The 17,213-nt window shown below is 37.2% G+C and overlaps 1 protein-coding gene across 2 annotated transcripts in view; it reads right to left on the reverse strand.

Moving 5' to 3' along the window:
* Positions 1 to 2,267: 2,267 nt before the first annotated feature.
* Positions 2,268 to 17,213, reverse strand: part of LOC124787656 (MOB kinase activator-like 2) — a 395,585-nt gene continuing 380,639 nt past the window's right edge. For both annotated transcript variants that reach the window (XM_047254458.1, XM_047254457.1), the window contains exons 4-5: positions 9,133 to 9,257; positions 2,268 to 8,531 (exon numbers count right to left, since the gene is read on the reverse strand). In XM_047254458.1, coding sequence (XP_047110414.1) covers positions 8,017 to 8,531; positions 9,133 to 9,257 — 640 coding nt within the window. In that variant the 3' untranslated portion in view covers positions 2,268 to 8,016. The remainder of the gene's footprint in view (positions 8,532 to 9,132; positions 9,258 to 17,213) is intronic.

The raw sequence follows: 17,213 nt of genomic DNA on the forward strand, positions 1-17,213 counted from the left end.
CTGTCAGAATGCCAACAAAATTCTTTATTACTGCTGTTTTCTCACTGAGAATGACAAAACATTGCCAGACCCAGACTGTCACCCATCCAAGCACTAGCCAAGCCTTAAAGTGCCTAACTCTGGTGATCTGACAGGAAACAGGATTAGCACTGCAGCAAGACCGTAAGCTCACTGAAGAATATGGCAGAGAAATTGCATGCCTAATAATCAAGTGATAAAGGATGTTTAAGTGTAAAACAGTAGTTTTGTTATGATCAATATCACAGTTTCATGTGTATCTTAGCATGGATTACATGCAGAGTTCCCAGTCTATCTGTGATTGACACAATGTACAACAGTTATGGTGGGAAGGGCAAGAACTTTTCCCCGATTTCATTTTGACAGTGACAGGCACAATCAGTGTTCACCCACACTATCTTCTGATTTCTAAAACACTAATCTTTGTCTATTTCACAGTGTCCATTAGATTTCTACAGGATAATGAGAAGTTGAGAATTTTAAAGAGGAGTCAGACAAATAGATTCTATGACACAAAAACTGTTCTCAGCAATCTTATAGCAGGTTTCTCTATCCTTAAACTGTTTAAAAAAGAGAGAGAGAATATATATTACCACAGGAACAAATCTGAATCATTTTGACTTTTCTAACAACATTGTACAACTAGCCACTAGTTCCTGCTGGAAATTACACTGTCAGACAAGAGCACAAATGACTTGGGGGAACACACTGGAGTTTATGTTACAATTATGATTCTAATGAAAATGAAATTTAAATACTTTAGTATTAAAGCAGACCACTCAACAAATATCGTAAGTGTTGAGTTGTTGATAGGCACACACATATACTGGTTGTGGTGGGGGTACTGTCAGGTGGGATGGGTAGAGGGAGAGGGAGATGGAGAAAGAGAGGCAGGAGGCTGGGAGAGGGACTGGGTTTCAGTGGCTGGTGGCTCACAGGGAGGTGGCCAGTTTGCAGGCTAGGAATGCAGGAAGGTAAGCTGGCAGCTAAATGGGCTGGCACAATTGTAGCAGACTGTGGGCCACAGCACACGCTGAAGGTGTCATGGGGACATAGATTGGAAGGGGGGTGACAGAACATAGCAAGGGGAAATTGTCAGTTGGACGGTGTGGGGACAATAAGTTACTTGAGGTTGAGTCCTGGATGATTACAGGAGTGGAGAATATGCTGTAAGGGCAACTCCCATCTATGTAGTTCAGAGAAGTTGGCGTGGAGTGAAGGATCCAGTTGGTTCATTGTTGTGCTACCAGGTAGTCAACTTTGTTCTTGATAATAGTTTTGAGGTGGCCATTCATCCTTGTGGATAGCTGGTTGGTACTCATATTTTCGTGTGTGCCTATTGACAACTGAACACTTCTGCTTTTTGGTGAGTGGTCTCCTTTAATCCTACAGTATTTACATTCTACAATAACTTCTCCAGAACTAAAATGAAATTTTATTAGATGGGATTAGTAGCTACATGAATAGAAGGTAGGTGGACTAACAAACTTATTTCAGCTTTCTGTTATTGTTCTGCAGACCTCTGCTCCAAGCTACCACCAAATTGTTTTATGAAGCATGATACGTTTATCATCTAGATATGAAAATGATTGCTGGATTTGTTAAAATAATTTTTATTTCCAGACAGTCACATCTGTGTGTTTAGATTAATGATTTTGACCAGCTCAAATGGTCACCTCCAGATCAATGTGATGCAGAGAAGGACCACACACTCTTTAAGATCTCTGCATGTTGCATATGTTGCAGCAACAATAATAGCATAAACATGCTTCTGACTTCTGTAAATTAACTTTACAATTGTTACTAACTCTTATTATGAACAGACTGACATACTGTGAATCAATGTGAACAATAAAATAGTGTTAATTGTTTTCATTATATGGAAGTTTCATATACGATCATTTTCAGTTCGTATCTGAAAAAAAAAAAAAAAAAAAAAAAAAAAAAAAAAAAAAAAAAAAAAAAAAAAAAAAAATTTCAACCTAGTTCTACCTGACTGACAACACATCTGTGAATCATATCGCAACTGTTTTTTTTACAGCATCAAAGCAGTGCGTTATGCAATGTATATGAACTAAAGAAACTGCTTACACAATACTTCAAAATTACTTCCAGTAGAGTTGTTGCACACTAGAACGTTTACACTGCAGAAAGAGATGATGTGTGTTATTTTGCTTGAATGTTTTGCATTCTTTGCAAAGTTAAAGAATGTGTTTTTCCTGGATATGGTTATCTGTAGATCGGACAAATAATCTGTGAAAGCAACATTTTATTACAGGAAGTATAACTAATAATTACAGTAGATATAGAACAAAAGACTGAAACTTAACATGCAAAGCATAGTACACTGTACAGAGAAACTGGAGGAAAGAATATACACATATAACATTTCATAGAAATGGTAGGACATCAACTGCACTAGAACACTATAACAACAAGGGAGAAATGAATGAAGTTTCACCAAAAGTACTATCACAATGATCAGTGAAGTACTAACAAGATATTAATTTTATGGTGCTGAATTTTGTGTAGTACAAAATAAAAATAAAAAGTCAGTATAAAATGTAAACAGATTGCTAAAAGATTTATGACAATCATTTTTATATTTCAGGATGTTCACTGCTGAAGTAAAACTAGGCAGTATTCAACAGAGCTTTCGTTACTTAATTACTTCAGCAATTGAGAAAACTGTGGAAACTGATGTAGTTATATATATACACATAAAAAAATACCTCTTGAAAGCTGCATTGAATTTTGTAGAGTGAAAAAACCTACAAAAAGTTGCTGCTTCTGATCTAGCATCAACATTAAATGGAGGTAATTCACTACAAGCCTTTTACAGTTACAATATTACGCACTGTAAGCACTTCATGCCCAACAGTAATCAGAAAATACAAGTATTTAACATCTTATTTCTCATTCTAAAATTTTTGGTTTCTCTGTACTCAAATGGGCACTTTTAGTGCAAACAGACCAATCTAGTCCTATTAGCACTTCTGGGCATGACACAGACATTACTACTAGTCAGTAAAAATTCATGATTTGAAATTGATCATACAGTAATAAATTACTGCATCATGCAGATGGAAGTACAGACAAATACTTATATGTTAATTTGCAGAAATAAAAGAGTAAACACACAATTCCTACACAAGAAGAAAATTAAGAAATAAACCAGAATTGTCGTTTTTTGACTCATCTTTTTTTAAACACAAAGTACTCAAATCAACATATCATACATCAATTAACAACACTACACAGTGAAATACAAACAAAACTAAAAAAAATGTAACTTAGTTCCACAGCCTGCTACATACTTACTAAGATTCACTTAAAATATATTCATTTAAGATTAGGGAAAACATGGCAAAGCAGAACACTCAATGCATTCTTACAGTACAGAAGATCTGCATAAACATTTACCCACTGTTGAGGTAATGCACTTTCATTTGCCATGTATAATAAGTGGCCAGTCTGTGACTCACCATTTTACATTATACAAAAATAAATTATTTAATTCTTTCGATTAACAAAAGCTGTGTTCTGTAGGATACGTGATATAAGATGATTTTCTGAAAAGAAAATGAAAATCATTAAATACTGTTTCCAACCCCTCCCCTCAATATTTACCACAAACTGAAATGATGGTATGAGAATACATTTTAGGAGGTAGAACTAATCCACTTAAAAATCAATAAAAACCCCTAACATTAACACATCTTGAGTAATGAACTTTCACACCTTTCAAATGTGACATGGTTTGCAAAGATCTACTCTTCTTTCCATCAGAAATGAAAGGAACAAAAAACCACAAACAACTTAAGAAATCACAAATACTTATAATGTGCTCAGTCTGTCTAACAGGTACAATTTGCCATGCTGGAACAGGGAAGGCCTAGACAGGAAGTGAACTGGCTGCAACATGAAAGTATGTTCTGCATTTGCGACTTGTTCAGTGAAGGAAAGATCTTTCAGAAAGACTATCATTACTACTGTTTCTTAACAGTAACTCAGTTCCAAATGTGCAGAATTGTGTCAACAAACTTCAATTATATTACTAACTACAAGCAAATCATTTATAAATATTTTGTCATCTTCTGCTACTGTCACACTGCTCTCACATCTCATCTAATGTAAAAACAACATTAAAAATGAAATGAAACATTTGATTAATTGACCAGAAGCATCTACCAAAAGATTATTTTTTCCCCATGAGGATCAAAAGATTATTTTTTTCCATGAGGATCAAAAGATTATTTTTTTCCATGAGGAGTGATCAAAGGTAAAGCTATCTCTTGAATAATGTAAATTACCTTTCAATGAAACACTACTGTAATCACATGGCAGACACTTTACCCTGCTTACTTATTTTGGCAAAATCCTTGCAGTAAAATTTTTAAATTACATAGTGATTCTACTACAATTACACACAGTTAACTGCAATATAACAAAAATGTTTTCTCAGATAAGGTGAATTTTGAAGCTACATTTTTACAATTGACCCTAGTAAGCAGTTGTTCTCAATTCCAACAATGATGATTAATATAACCTAATCATCAATATTTACTACTGGAAGGTATAGAACAGACCAAAATTATTAAGGAGAAGCAAGCAGGTAGAAGACAAGTGTAATATGAAGTCTGACAATACAGGAGTCATGCAAAATCACAGAACAAGGACCCGATATTCTGAACAAACAGTCTAGGAACTACGAAAGTTGAAATTTGTTGCCTTTGCTAGTAAAATGTGATAACCACAATGTTCTGCTGCATTTACAAACATCAGACACAAGTAAGTACTATGCTACCCAACATATGGACACAAGGAATATCTTTCTGTATCTATACTACCTATATATAGTTTCAGCATCCAGACCACATTGGCAGCAGAATCAAATTACACTGTTCAACTGCATTTCTAGGAATATGTACTGCCAAAATAGTAAAAACCTGTGTTATCATGGTGATTACAAAGCAAAAAATAATCTCTTATAACAGAAAGCAGTGATGAAACAATCAAGTGGAGAGTGTCACCAGATTCCATAGTTCCCATTTATAACAGTTAAAATGAAACCTATTCAAAGTGATTCCATTAAATAATGCCCAAAAATGGAAGTGATAAAAAATGTTACAGATAAAATTGCAACTTACAAGTTTAAATTTTGGACATAATCTCCACCAATACATGTTACTTTATCTTTAAGTGATTATACAAGCAGGTATTACCTGAAGAAAACTGAAATAGTTGCTCCTTCCAACTGTCCACTTAAAATTATTTTGACTGGTGAGCCATGGAAAATGATTTCTTTAAAAAATCAATAGTACACTGCACAAACACAGAGATATAAAAAATTATATTAAAAATTTGTTTAAAGAAGGACACACAATTTCTTGGATGGATGCCATCCTGCAATGGGGCAATTAAGAGAAATAATCAAACTGTCACTGTGGCAACTAAGAGAGATAATCAAAATGTGAACTGTGAAGTTTTTAAGAATATTTTTCCCCAAAGTCAAAATCAGTTTCATATACTTCTATTCATCAACACTACTAAATCTATTCTGAATTGACATACCTGGTGGATGTGGACAGACTACAAGTGTAAATGCAAGCACATGCATGGCTTTTGAGTCTAACCATCCAGATGAAGCAAAAATGATCTCAGGAATAGCGTACAAAGTCTACTTAAGTGATATCTGAAAAGAAGGCAAGAGCTTCACGACACCAATGTTTACCCTGAGGCACATCATTCCCATTTGAAACACAAATTTATGAGGAAAAGACGGCAATCAGATCATGAAATGACACACCGAGAGACTTAGGTGCAAAAATTAATGCACATATACTACTGTATTTTTTATCACAAACTGAAATGAGTGCAAGTAAATGCATGAAAGGAGAGAACATTAGCCATTAAAGTAGAAGGTCTGCATCAACAAATTATAACAGGCAGGCCATGAGGGTTCAGAATTAATCAACCAAACCTGGCAGAAGAAGACGATAAGAGAAGCAACTTAGTCCAGTCTTGTAAAACAATATCGTAACGAGGTTGTAAATTATATGATGTTTGTCAATAAAGTTTAGCTTACACCCACTGATAGTTTACAGAGCATGGAATACAGCTACAGTATTACTGTTCTGACACAGATTTGTTTAACAGAACATAAATATGTGGATCTTGTGCTGTAGCGATAAAAAGCAGAACTATGTGGATCTTCCTGCTATATGGATCTTAAACAAAGCACACAACATGCATGCTGCACGATAAACAGCATTAACACGTTACTCTTAGCTTTCCCTTTTAAAAAAAAACACACCTTTAAACTGCATACAGGGCAAATGCAAGTGAGACTACAATTTTACAATTCAATGAACAGAGCTTATAATTCCAGTAGTAATATAACAATCTTCGTTCGATAATATTCCCAACTATGCACTAAACGTGCTACAAACTGATAACTCAATCTTTTACGTCTTACAAAAAGATGAAAATTATCAATTTTAGACACATTCAAACTTCAGAAGCAGAGGGAAATATTAAAACATATAAAAAAACTTTAGTGCATGTTTGCTATGTGGAAAGTAATAGCTGGCAAGTGAAAATGTACGGATTAGTGAAAATACGTCAAACTTCCAAAAGAAGGCCCCTTAAAACAAACACAGACACCAAATTCACAGTTTATTTAATAATGAAAGATATCCAATTAAATCATGGGAAACTAGTGATTTAAGTATGACACCACTAGAAACCCCAAAGAGGTCAGAGGGAAATTTAATGAAATAATGCTTATAGTTTCTTTTTGTGTTTTGGCTTACCAGTGGCACAATTAAAATCTTTCCTCCACTAACATTCAATATTCAATGCATGCATACTTTCATGTAAACAAGGGCCAGACATTATTTTAAGGAAACTGTAGATAACATATTCTTCTATATAAGTTACTTTCTCTCTTCATATTCTTATATTATATAACAATTATAGTAACATTAACAAGGCAATAAGTAAGCATTTCTGTATAATATAAATACTTGTGTAACAGTGTACAACATTATTGTGAGTGATATATACACACATAATATATATTTATATATTTAATTGCTTGTTTTACAAACTAGTCTATAACAATGTTTTGTTCTTAAAGGAGTGGATTTCAATAGCAAGTATGTGATATTTTAATTTTAAGATCTACTTGTCACATAACTGCAAGATGGTAGGTTTGCTGACATTTTAACAACACTTAGCAACATACAAAAATATTCAGATTTTTTTTTTCTTTTTTCCTTTTTAACTTCCATAGCTTTGGTATAACACATAAGCAAGGATAAAACTGCGCCATTAACAAAATATGTTTAACAATATTTTGATGATTAAAATTGCACAATTACATACGAAACACATCATTCTAAACCCTTATCATGTCGACAGGGAGAGCCATTTCAGCAGTCTGCATAATTTCTTTTCTGAAGAAAAGAGTGGAATTTATATGAAAATTATGACAAAACCAATAAATTTGTATTTACAATTAACATAGTAGGTGCTTAATAATGGCAAAATGCACAACTTACAAAATCTGTTGTTACATTATACTACAATGGTAAAATAGACAACCCAAAATTGCACTTCATCAACACACACCCGAAAATAATACTAACACAATGCTTTTAAATAACTAGCAGTCACAACCTATATGGTACCTCACTGCAATTAACAGAACAAAAATATTCACAAACATTCTTTTATCAACTGTAATAAAAAAAGTGTATTCAAACAACAAATCACAATATTTCTCACAGGGTTGGAGAAAGCCTGTCACATTAAATTCCTAGCAAATGATCCATGGGACGGTTTTAAAGGCTTCCTTCCATCTTGCATAACTGCTCTATTTCTTCTGGCTCATTTGGCTATAATCTATGTCTAGTTAACTCAATCTACACAGTAAATGCTTACTCCTCACCTTGTTGGAAACACCAAACTTTAACAACACACTTCTCATTTCAGCTAGTGAGACACGTCCTGTACACCATCATGATTTTTTGAAGACTCTTCTTTCTTAGCCTCTTTCTCCGACACAGAAGTCAACAGATCTGACTTTGAACTGCTTGGTATCCCTGTTCCTGATTCAGTATCCTGCTCATTTTCAGTCCCTATATTATTTGCTGTCATTGGTGTTGTTTCACCAGCAGAAAGTGACTGACTTGTGGCATCACCACTACTTTGTTTACTGTCCGAATTACCACGGATACCATCTTCACCATTGGTGCTCGTTTCTGGAGCGTCCGAGTGAACTTTTAATGCAAGCACTAGGTCTTGCAGAATTTCTGTCTCCTTCACTTCTATAAGTTGAAAGCGTTCATTCAATAATGTCAGATGGGCAAATACACAGTTCAGGTGTGCATGTAAATTTAGTAGAACCACTTCCTTGAAGTGACAGTGATATAGATGTGCCAAAACATGGAACAATAACCTCAGGATTTTTCGAACAATAGATTCAAATGAACTGGGAAATTCATTTCCTGTGAACAATATAACCATCATCAATATATATTTAGAAAGCTTCTGCTATTAACATAACAACAAGATTGCATATCAAATTCTCTACAGTCAAACATTGATAGAAATAGTTCTATTTACTTAGTGGTGGAAGAGGCAGGTATGAACAGGAAGTCACAAAAGCAATGGCTTTCAATTTAATATCAAAAGAGACACATTAAGTAAGGGTAAAATATTAAGTTTCCTTTCCTCCTGTCTTCTTTTGAAAACCTTGAGAGGATGTCCTACAGAACTTTCCTTAATAACTACTATCTACTTCAACCTTTTTCTCTCTTTTGCCAGGAGAAGATAGCTCTGGTACCAAAAGTAAGTAAGTTAAGTTAAGTAAGTAAGTAAGTAAATAAGTGTGTGTGTGTGTGTGTGTGTGTGTGTGTGTGTGTGTGTGTGTGTCAGGAGACATTTATAATTGTGATACTAATGTTATTTGAATCTTATTCTTTAAATATAACAATGAAAACAATCAATTTCTGACAATATAATGTAATTGGATGGACGCTGCTTGGTGAGTAGACTTTATCTATCCAAATACATTATTCTTGAAATAGAAAAACAAAGACAACATACCATATTTTGTAGGAAATATTGTCTCATCACTGATAGTCTTCTGGGTAAATGTCATCACATAATCTATATACTGTGGTGCGGCAACTCGCGCTTTCTTACCCTTATCATCAAACCAAAGATAGGTCCTGAAACAATCATACGTTACTTTTAACATTAAATTTCCAATGAAATAAAAAAAAAAACTACGGGTGCTTATTTGTACATGTAACAGTGATTTTTTTTCCATTTGCACTTGATTCAGATGTGAAAAGTGCTGTAAAGATTGGGATATTTGCATATCATTGCTTCCACTGTTCGAAACATTTTTTGTAGTCATCTTTAAAAATGGCTGACAGTTCCTTCTTTGTTTTTTTTTTTCTTTAGTTCTTCAATGTCAAATCAGTGTCCTTTCATGCCCCTTTTCATGTGTGTAAATAAGAAAAAGTAACACGGAGCCAGCTCAGGTGAGTAAGGTGCGTGAGGCAGCGGAACCATGCCATTTTTAACCAAAAAGTGTCTAATAGAGATGGCTGTACGTGTGCAGGTGCATTGTCATGGTGGAAGATTCAGTCTTGTGTCTGCCACAAATCAGGCCAAACTGTGCTCCAAGATAACCCACTAACCTCTGACAGTTGATCAGTTGCCTGTCAACAGACTATGAACAAAAGCACTGGAATTGTTTCAATATTTTCGTCAATTAGGGCATTTGATGGACGTCCAGAACAAGGTTTATCAACAATAGACACGTCGCCTTTTGAAATTGAGCAAACCACTCGTACACTTGAGTTTTTCCCATTGCGTCATCCTGGTAAGCTGTTTTCAACATTAAAACAGTTTCAGCAGCATTTTTACCGAGTAAAAAAGAAAATGTCACAGCTACGCATTGTTCACTTAAACTTGCCATCATAAAAAACGAAACAAGAACAGAATAGCACTAACAAAAACTATTACTGCACATGAACAGAACAAGCCAGGTCGACGATGCAGGCGGCACTGAACTGGCAATGAGTTGCAGTGGGGCAAATGTGATAGTCGTAATGGAGATTATTTTGAAGGAGATAATGTTATTTTGTAAACTATTTGAAAATATACAGCTTTTAAAAAATAATTCTGGTATTTTGGGTACCCCCTCATATGCTGCCCATTTGCACTCTCACAAACTTGGCTTTTTCGTTTGATGAAAGATTACATGTTTATCATCAGAAATTAAACCAAAATCAATGGAGAGCTATATTAAAATGATAGTTAGATGGTAAATGTGCTCATTAGAGCATGTTACTGTAACAATAAATCAACATAAATGCCAAGACCATGAACGTAAGAACAAGAGAGCAAGAGGAGCAGACAAACACACAGAGAATGGTAACAAGCTGAACTTTCAGGTGAAGCCTATGTTTGGAAGGGAGAAAGCCTGGGTTTAATTTCAACTGACGAGATTTTTAGAAATGGAGCTGATAATCTGAAAGGGGAAGGAAATTGACCATATCCAACCAAAGGATTCATCCCAGCATTTGCCTTAAGTGGGTAGGGATTTGAAAATCACTGCAGACAACACAGTGAGTTAATGACTGCCACACTCTGGGGTACATGTATTAACCCATTAGCACCGTGCGTTGCCATATGGCAATGTTTGTAACACTTTTTTAAAATCGTTGATTCCACGACATCAATGAAGCGAAAGTGTTGGCAGCACTGGATTCCGTTCTGCAAGACTGTAAAGATCACTACAATGCAACAGTTTTAACAATACATTTAAATTCTGCAGCGTAAGCAGTGTTGGAAGTCATCGTTTGCTGAATGATGAAGAAAAATGGAGTATAAGTTCAAGTAAGTATGTTTTACACAGTAACTTACGATATATAATTTGGTTTTTTAGTATGGTTGTGCTTTAAATAGGCAAATATATATTCTTTGGATGTTACTGCTTGCTGTGAAATAAATTACGTTCATTTAGGCCGTTTGAACGTCGGTGTTGCCATATGGCAATGCTAGGCACTTGTACTCAGTAAAAAGACGAATTTTCTCTTTTTTGTTTTGGAAGAGGTTTCTCACTTGCTGAGGCACTGGAGATTCTTTATAATGACGATATTGAAGGTGATGTGTTTGTTGAGCCCCCAGATCCGAATGTATACACAGATGAAGCTTCGGGAAATTAACATGCTGGCAGGTAAGTATGCGTATCATTGGTTTGTAATTGTTTGTATACTGATGCCAACTTTATTATGATTTGCTATTTCATTTCTTATTTTTACAGATTATTAGACAACCTGTCCTTTCGTCAATTATGAGCTAATGCTGAAATAAGAATGCCAAATAATGAAAGGATCGGTGTTTATTATGAGCACTGTAATCCGCCGGCACCATCAATGCGTACTGCACATGATCCAATTGTACCTGAAACAGCTACACAACATCCAAATATATCAGAGCCATCTGTATCTGAGGTAAGAAACCAAACTATTTCAAGAGAGAAGTAGCAACAGCGTACTTGCAAGGACACCAAGCTTTACCAAAAGGAGCCGGGAGACCATCTGCATCAAGGGCACGTTCCGACAACCGCATTATAAGATTCAGTTAGGTTTGATAAGACTGACCACCTCGTCCAGCACACAGAAGGAAAGGTGTGCACACAAGGACTGTAAATCTATTGTGAGAACAATGTGTTCAAAGTGTAATGTGGGATTGTGTATTGACTGTTTTATTCCATTTCATGTAAAATAATGCTGAGTTCATGGTTTGATTTTTGATTATTAATTGTACTGTGTCATAAAATATCAATTGTATGATGAAGACTGAATAATAAATTTGCACAAAACTTGTATATGTAATAAGAAATTTCAATAACCTACTTATTTTAGTTGAAGTTGTAATCCATATAAATTTAAGTGGTGAAAGCGCCTAGCGTTGCCACATGGCAACATCAAATATCTCGCTAATGATGGTAATGACTTTTCGTCAAAACAACTCTGTTGTGTAATTTATGCCTTTTACATTCATAATAACGCAATTTTTTTAAAAAATCACAAAAAAATTAATTCCGGCGCTGATGGGTTAAGAAGGACACAAAGAGTGGATGCTAAGAGACGATATTGACTGATGACCTGATATCCCTATTAAAACATGGTTACCATGCATAACAGTTGTGTTGATCCCAGGCTGTGAGTACAGTTCTGTCAAAATATTGTACTATTCTCATGTCTTGCCTTGGGTGTTTGGAGACCATTACATCAAGGGAAGGGTTAACTGAGGCCATACTGCCACATGCAAGTTCTGGGGACATTGTTTATCTTGCCCCGGTTGAAGTTTACTGGCTGACAGAGCTTGGAAGACTCAGGCAATGGTTTCACAGTGTGAGGTATGCCCATTTACTTCTGAGCCCAAACCTTGCCACACAAAGTTTGGTTAAGTAGACAATATGGATCTTCAGGGGAGGTTCTTGTTGAGGCTGATAAAAAAAATGGAATCTTTATATGTTTTACATAATTTCATTTATGGTGTATATGGATTGCGACTGCAAAAGGATTTTTTGACTGTGAAAGTACTTTAGAACTTATAGCATGATGAATGGAACTGTGCACCGACCGGAATATAGGCAGCTGTAGGTGCTCGATAAATTAGTTCAAGAAATGTTTTGACCAGTGTATGAATTCTTGTCCGATGAAGATTTGCTTAAAACATATGCTGATACCACATGCAATATGATGAGAGCTTTGATGCATGCATTTTGAAATTTGTACCAAAACCTCTTCACTGTGGGGTAAAAACTGTTGAAACAGAAGCATATATAGTTGCAGGTACATTCAATGAAGGTTACTTGTTCATATATTCTGAAGACCACGAACGCATCAGGAATTGTCATAGGGATGAACAGTAAAAACTTCATGGTGTTATCTAACATGAAACACATGGCTACTGCAGAGCATAGAATGTCTCAGTCTGTTAAAAGAACCTGGACTGGTAAAGTACAGTACCAAATTCTGAACCGTAGCATGTTTGAAGAAGAGGAAGGATGCTGCTATGGTCCTGGAATTGCAGATTAACTTTAAGTTATGAAACAAAGCTTCTTTTGTTACTGCAAACTTTAAAAGCATTTTTCTCCCAACATTTTTCAGTGCATGAAGTGGTCTAGAGCCTTAACAGATTCACCAATTAATTTATATCTAAAAACAAAGATGATGTAACTTACCAAACAAAAGCGCTGGCATGTTGATAGACACACAAACATACACACACAATTCAAGCTTTCGCAACCAACGGTTGCTTCATCAGGAAAGAGGGAAGGAGAGGGAAAGATGAAAGGATGTGGGTTTTAAGGGAGAGGGTAAGGAGTCATTCCAATCTCGGGAGCGAAAAGACTTACCTCAGGGGGAAGAAGGGGTATAGACTCGCACACACACACACACACACACACACACACATCCATCTGCACATACACAGACACAAGCAGACATTTGTAAAGGCAAAGAGTTTGGGCAGAGATGTCAGTCGAGACGGAAGTACAGAGGCAAAGATGTTGTTGAATGACAGGTGAGGTATGAGTGGCGGCAACTTGAAATTAGCGGAGGTTGAGGCCTGGTGGGTAATGGGAAGAGAGGATATACTGAAGGGCAAGTTCCATCTCCGGAGTACTGACAGGTTGGTGTTAGTGGGAAGTATCCAGATAACCCGGATGGTGTAACACTGTGCCAAGATGTGCTGGCCGTGCATCAAGGCATGTTCAGCCACATGGTGATCCTCATTACCAACAAACACTGTCTGCCTGTGTCCATTCATGCGAATGGACAGTTTGTTGCTGGTCATTCCCACATAGAAAGCTTCACAGTGTAGGCAGGTCAGTTGGTAAATCATGTGGGTGCTTTAACATGTGGCTCTGCCTTTGATCGTGTACACCTTCCGTGTTACAGGACTGGAGTGGGTGGTGGTGGGAGGGTGCATGGGACAGGTTTTACACAGGTGGCGGTTACAAGGGTAGGAGCCAGAGGGTAGAGAAGGTGGTTTGGGGATTTCATAGGGATGAACTAAGAGGTTACGAAGGTTAGGTGGACGGCAGAAAAACACTCTTGGTGGAGTGGGGAGGATTTCATGGCAGGGCAGGATTTGAGGAAGTCGTATCCCTGCTGGAGAGCCACATTCAGAGTCTGATCCAGTCCGGAAAGTATCCTGTCACAAGTGAGACACTTTAGCGGTTGTTCTGTGGGATGTTCTGGGTTTGAGGGGATGAGGAATTGGCTCTGGTAATTTGCTTCTGAACCAGGTTGGGAGGGTAGTTGTGGGATGCGAAAGCTGTTTTCAGGTTGTTGGTGTAATGGTTCAGGGATTCCGGACTGGAGCAGATTCGTTTGCCACGAAGACCTAGGCTGTAGGGAAGGGACCGTTTGATGTGGAATGGGTGGCAGCTGTCATAATGGAGGTACTGTTGCTTATTGGTGGGTTTGATGTGGACAGATGTGAGAAGCTGGCCATTGGAAAGATGAAGGTCAAAGTCAAGGAAAGTGGCATGGGATTTGGAGTAGGACCAGGTGAATCTGATGGAACCAAAGGAGTTGAGGTTGGAGAGGAAATTCTGGAGTTGTTCTTCACTGTGAGTCCAGATCATAAAGATGTCGTCAATAAATCTGTACCAAACTTTGGGTTGGCAGGCCTGGGTAACCAAGAAGGCTTCCTCTAAGCGACCCATGAATAGGTTGACGTACGAGGGGGCCATCCTGGTACCCGTGGCTGTTCCCTTTAATTGTTGGTATGTCTGGCCTTCAAAAGTGAAGAAGTTGTGGGTCAGGGTGAAGCTGGCTAAGGTAATGAGGAAAGAGGTTTTAGGTAGGGTGGCAGGTGATGGGCGTAAAAGGAAGTGCTCCATCGCAGCAAGGCCCTGGACATGCGGAATATTTGTGTATAAGGAAGTGGCACCAATGCCTACAAGGATGGTTTCCGGGGGTAACAGATTGGGTAAGGATTCCAGGCGTTCGAGAAAGTGGTTGGTGTCTTTGATGAAGGACGGGAGACTGCATGTAATGGGCTGAAGGTGTTGATCTACATAGGCAGAGATACGTTCTGTGGGGGCTTGGTAACCAGCTACAATGGGACGGCCAGCTACAATGGGGCGGCCGGGATGATTGGGTTTGTGAAGGTAGAAGGTAGGGGTGCGGGGTGTCGGTGGGGTCAGGAGGTTGATGGATTCAGGTGAAAGGTTTTGTAGGGGGCCTAAGGTTCTGAAGATTCCTTGAAGCTCCACCTGGACATCAGGAATGGGATTACCTTGGCAAACTTTGTATGTAGTGTTGTCTGAAAGCTGACACAGTCCCTCAGCCACATACTCCCAACGATCAAGTACCACGGTCATGGAACCCTTGTCCGCCGGAAGAAGGGCAATGGATCGGTCAGCCTTCTGATCACGGATAGCCTGGGCTTCAAGAGTCGTGATGTTGGGAGTCGGATTAAGGTTTTTTAAGGAGGATTGAGAGGCAAGGCTGGAAGTGAGAAATTCCTGGAAGGTTTGGAGAGGGTGATTTTGGGGAAGAGGAGGTGGGTCCCGCTGTGACGGAGGACGGAACTGTTCCAGGCAGGGTTCAATTTGGATAGTGTCTTGGGGAGTTGGATCATTAGGAGTAGGATTAGGATCATTTTTCTTCGTGGCAAAGCGATATTTCCAGCAGAGAGTATGAGTGTATGACAGTAAATCTTTGATGAGGGCTGTTTGTTTGAATCTGGGAGTAGGGCTGAAGGTGAGGCCTTTGGATAGGACAGAGGTTTCGGATTGGGAGAGAGGTTTGGAGTAAAGGTTAACTACTGAATTAGGGTGTTTTGGTTCCAGACTGAGTCAGAGTAATGCAATGGCATACCACCTTGAATAGGACCATGTCTAGTAACATATTTTGGTATCTGAACCAATCTCCTGCCTGATGATTTACCTGTTTCTAGTAAAGAAGAAAATTAAAGACAACATTTCAGATGTTGAGATACTCTCAGAGAAAATACCACGAATTCTTTTAAAAACAAAGTTTAGATTAGATTACAAGCATTTACATTCCAACAGATCCACAGTGAAGAGATCCTCCAAGATACAGGACATGTCAGAAAGCAAGAACACACAATAAATATTTACACAGAAACAAAGTATGAAATGTTTCTTCCTCAGATGTCATGTGGAATGGTCCTCATGGATGTGGAATAAGTAAGAAAATCTCAAAAATATTTTCATTTAAAACATAATAAAAGAACTCGTCACAAAAAAATGTAAATGTTGAATACACCGAGCTGCATATATAATTCCTAGGCTATTGTAACATGCACTGTAGATAATACTTGCACTATCTGATATTATCAGTAATGTATATCAATCTGTCAGTTTTGCTACAAAATTAGTCAATGGAGCAAAAGTAGTTTTAATCCTCTGAACTCCTCATAAACTGAACTTGATGAGTGGTTAAACTTTTTACAGCCACTGGGAAGTTGTTGAAAATGAGCAAATATGTCATATTAATAATGTATTTGATGTAAGTTGCTTTTTGTTGGTAGTTTATTTTATTGGACAAGTTTTGGGCGTTCGCCTTACCATTGGCAGAATTTTTATTACAGAAGACAAATATTTCTTACAGTGTGTTATTCATACTACAGTAAACTCTCGATTATCCACAACCTATTCCTCCCCCTTTTTTTGATGCTGAAAGTTTTTCTCCATCCAGGAGTGGTCACGGGTGAACAAATATCTCATGCTACAATACCACTGTCTTAAACAATATTTGGTACGAACATTGCAAGGCTGGACTGTAAGTGTTGCAGAAGACAGTCATTGGTTTCTGTTAGTGCTGAAAAATGTTTGAAAAGTGAAAACACATTTTGTTAAGAAAAATGTTTGAAAAATGAAAACACATTTTGCTAACGATACAGCAGAAACTGGAAATCATACAAGAACTCAAAGAAGATGGTACTGGTATGTGAATCTGGCATTGACTTACAATGTAGTTGAAGCTACGATCTGTGACATTCAGAAAAATGAAGACAAAATAATTCAACCTGCTAGTTCTGACTCTTCTAAAGGTATGTCAGAGCAAAATGCTATGAAAATGTCTACATAAACAGAACTGGATAAAGCCATGTTTGAATAG

The sequence above is a fragment of the Schistocerca piceifrons genome, chromosome 3 (genome assembly GCF_021461385.2).
Source record: "Schistocerca piceifrons isolate TAMUIC-IGC-003096 chromosome 3, iqSchPice1.1, whole genome shotgun sequence".
In the NCBI taxonomy this organism is placed as follows: domain Eukaryota; kingdom Metazoa; phylum Arthropoda; class Insecta; order Orthoptera; family Acrididae; genus Schistocerca; species Schistocerca piceifrons.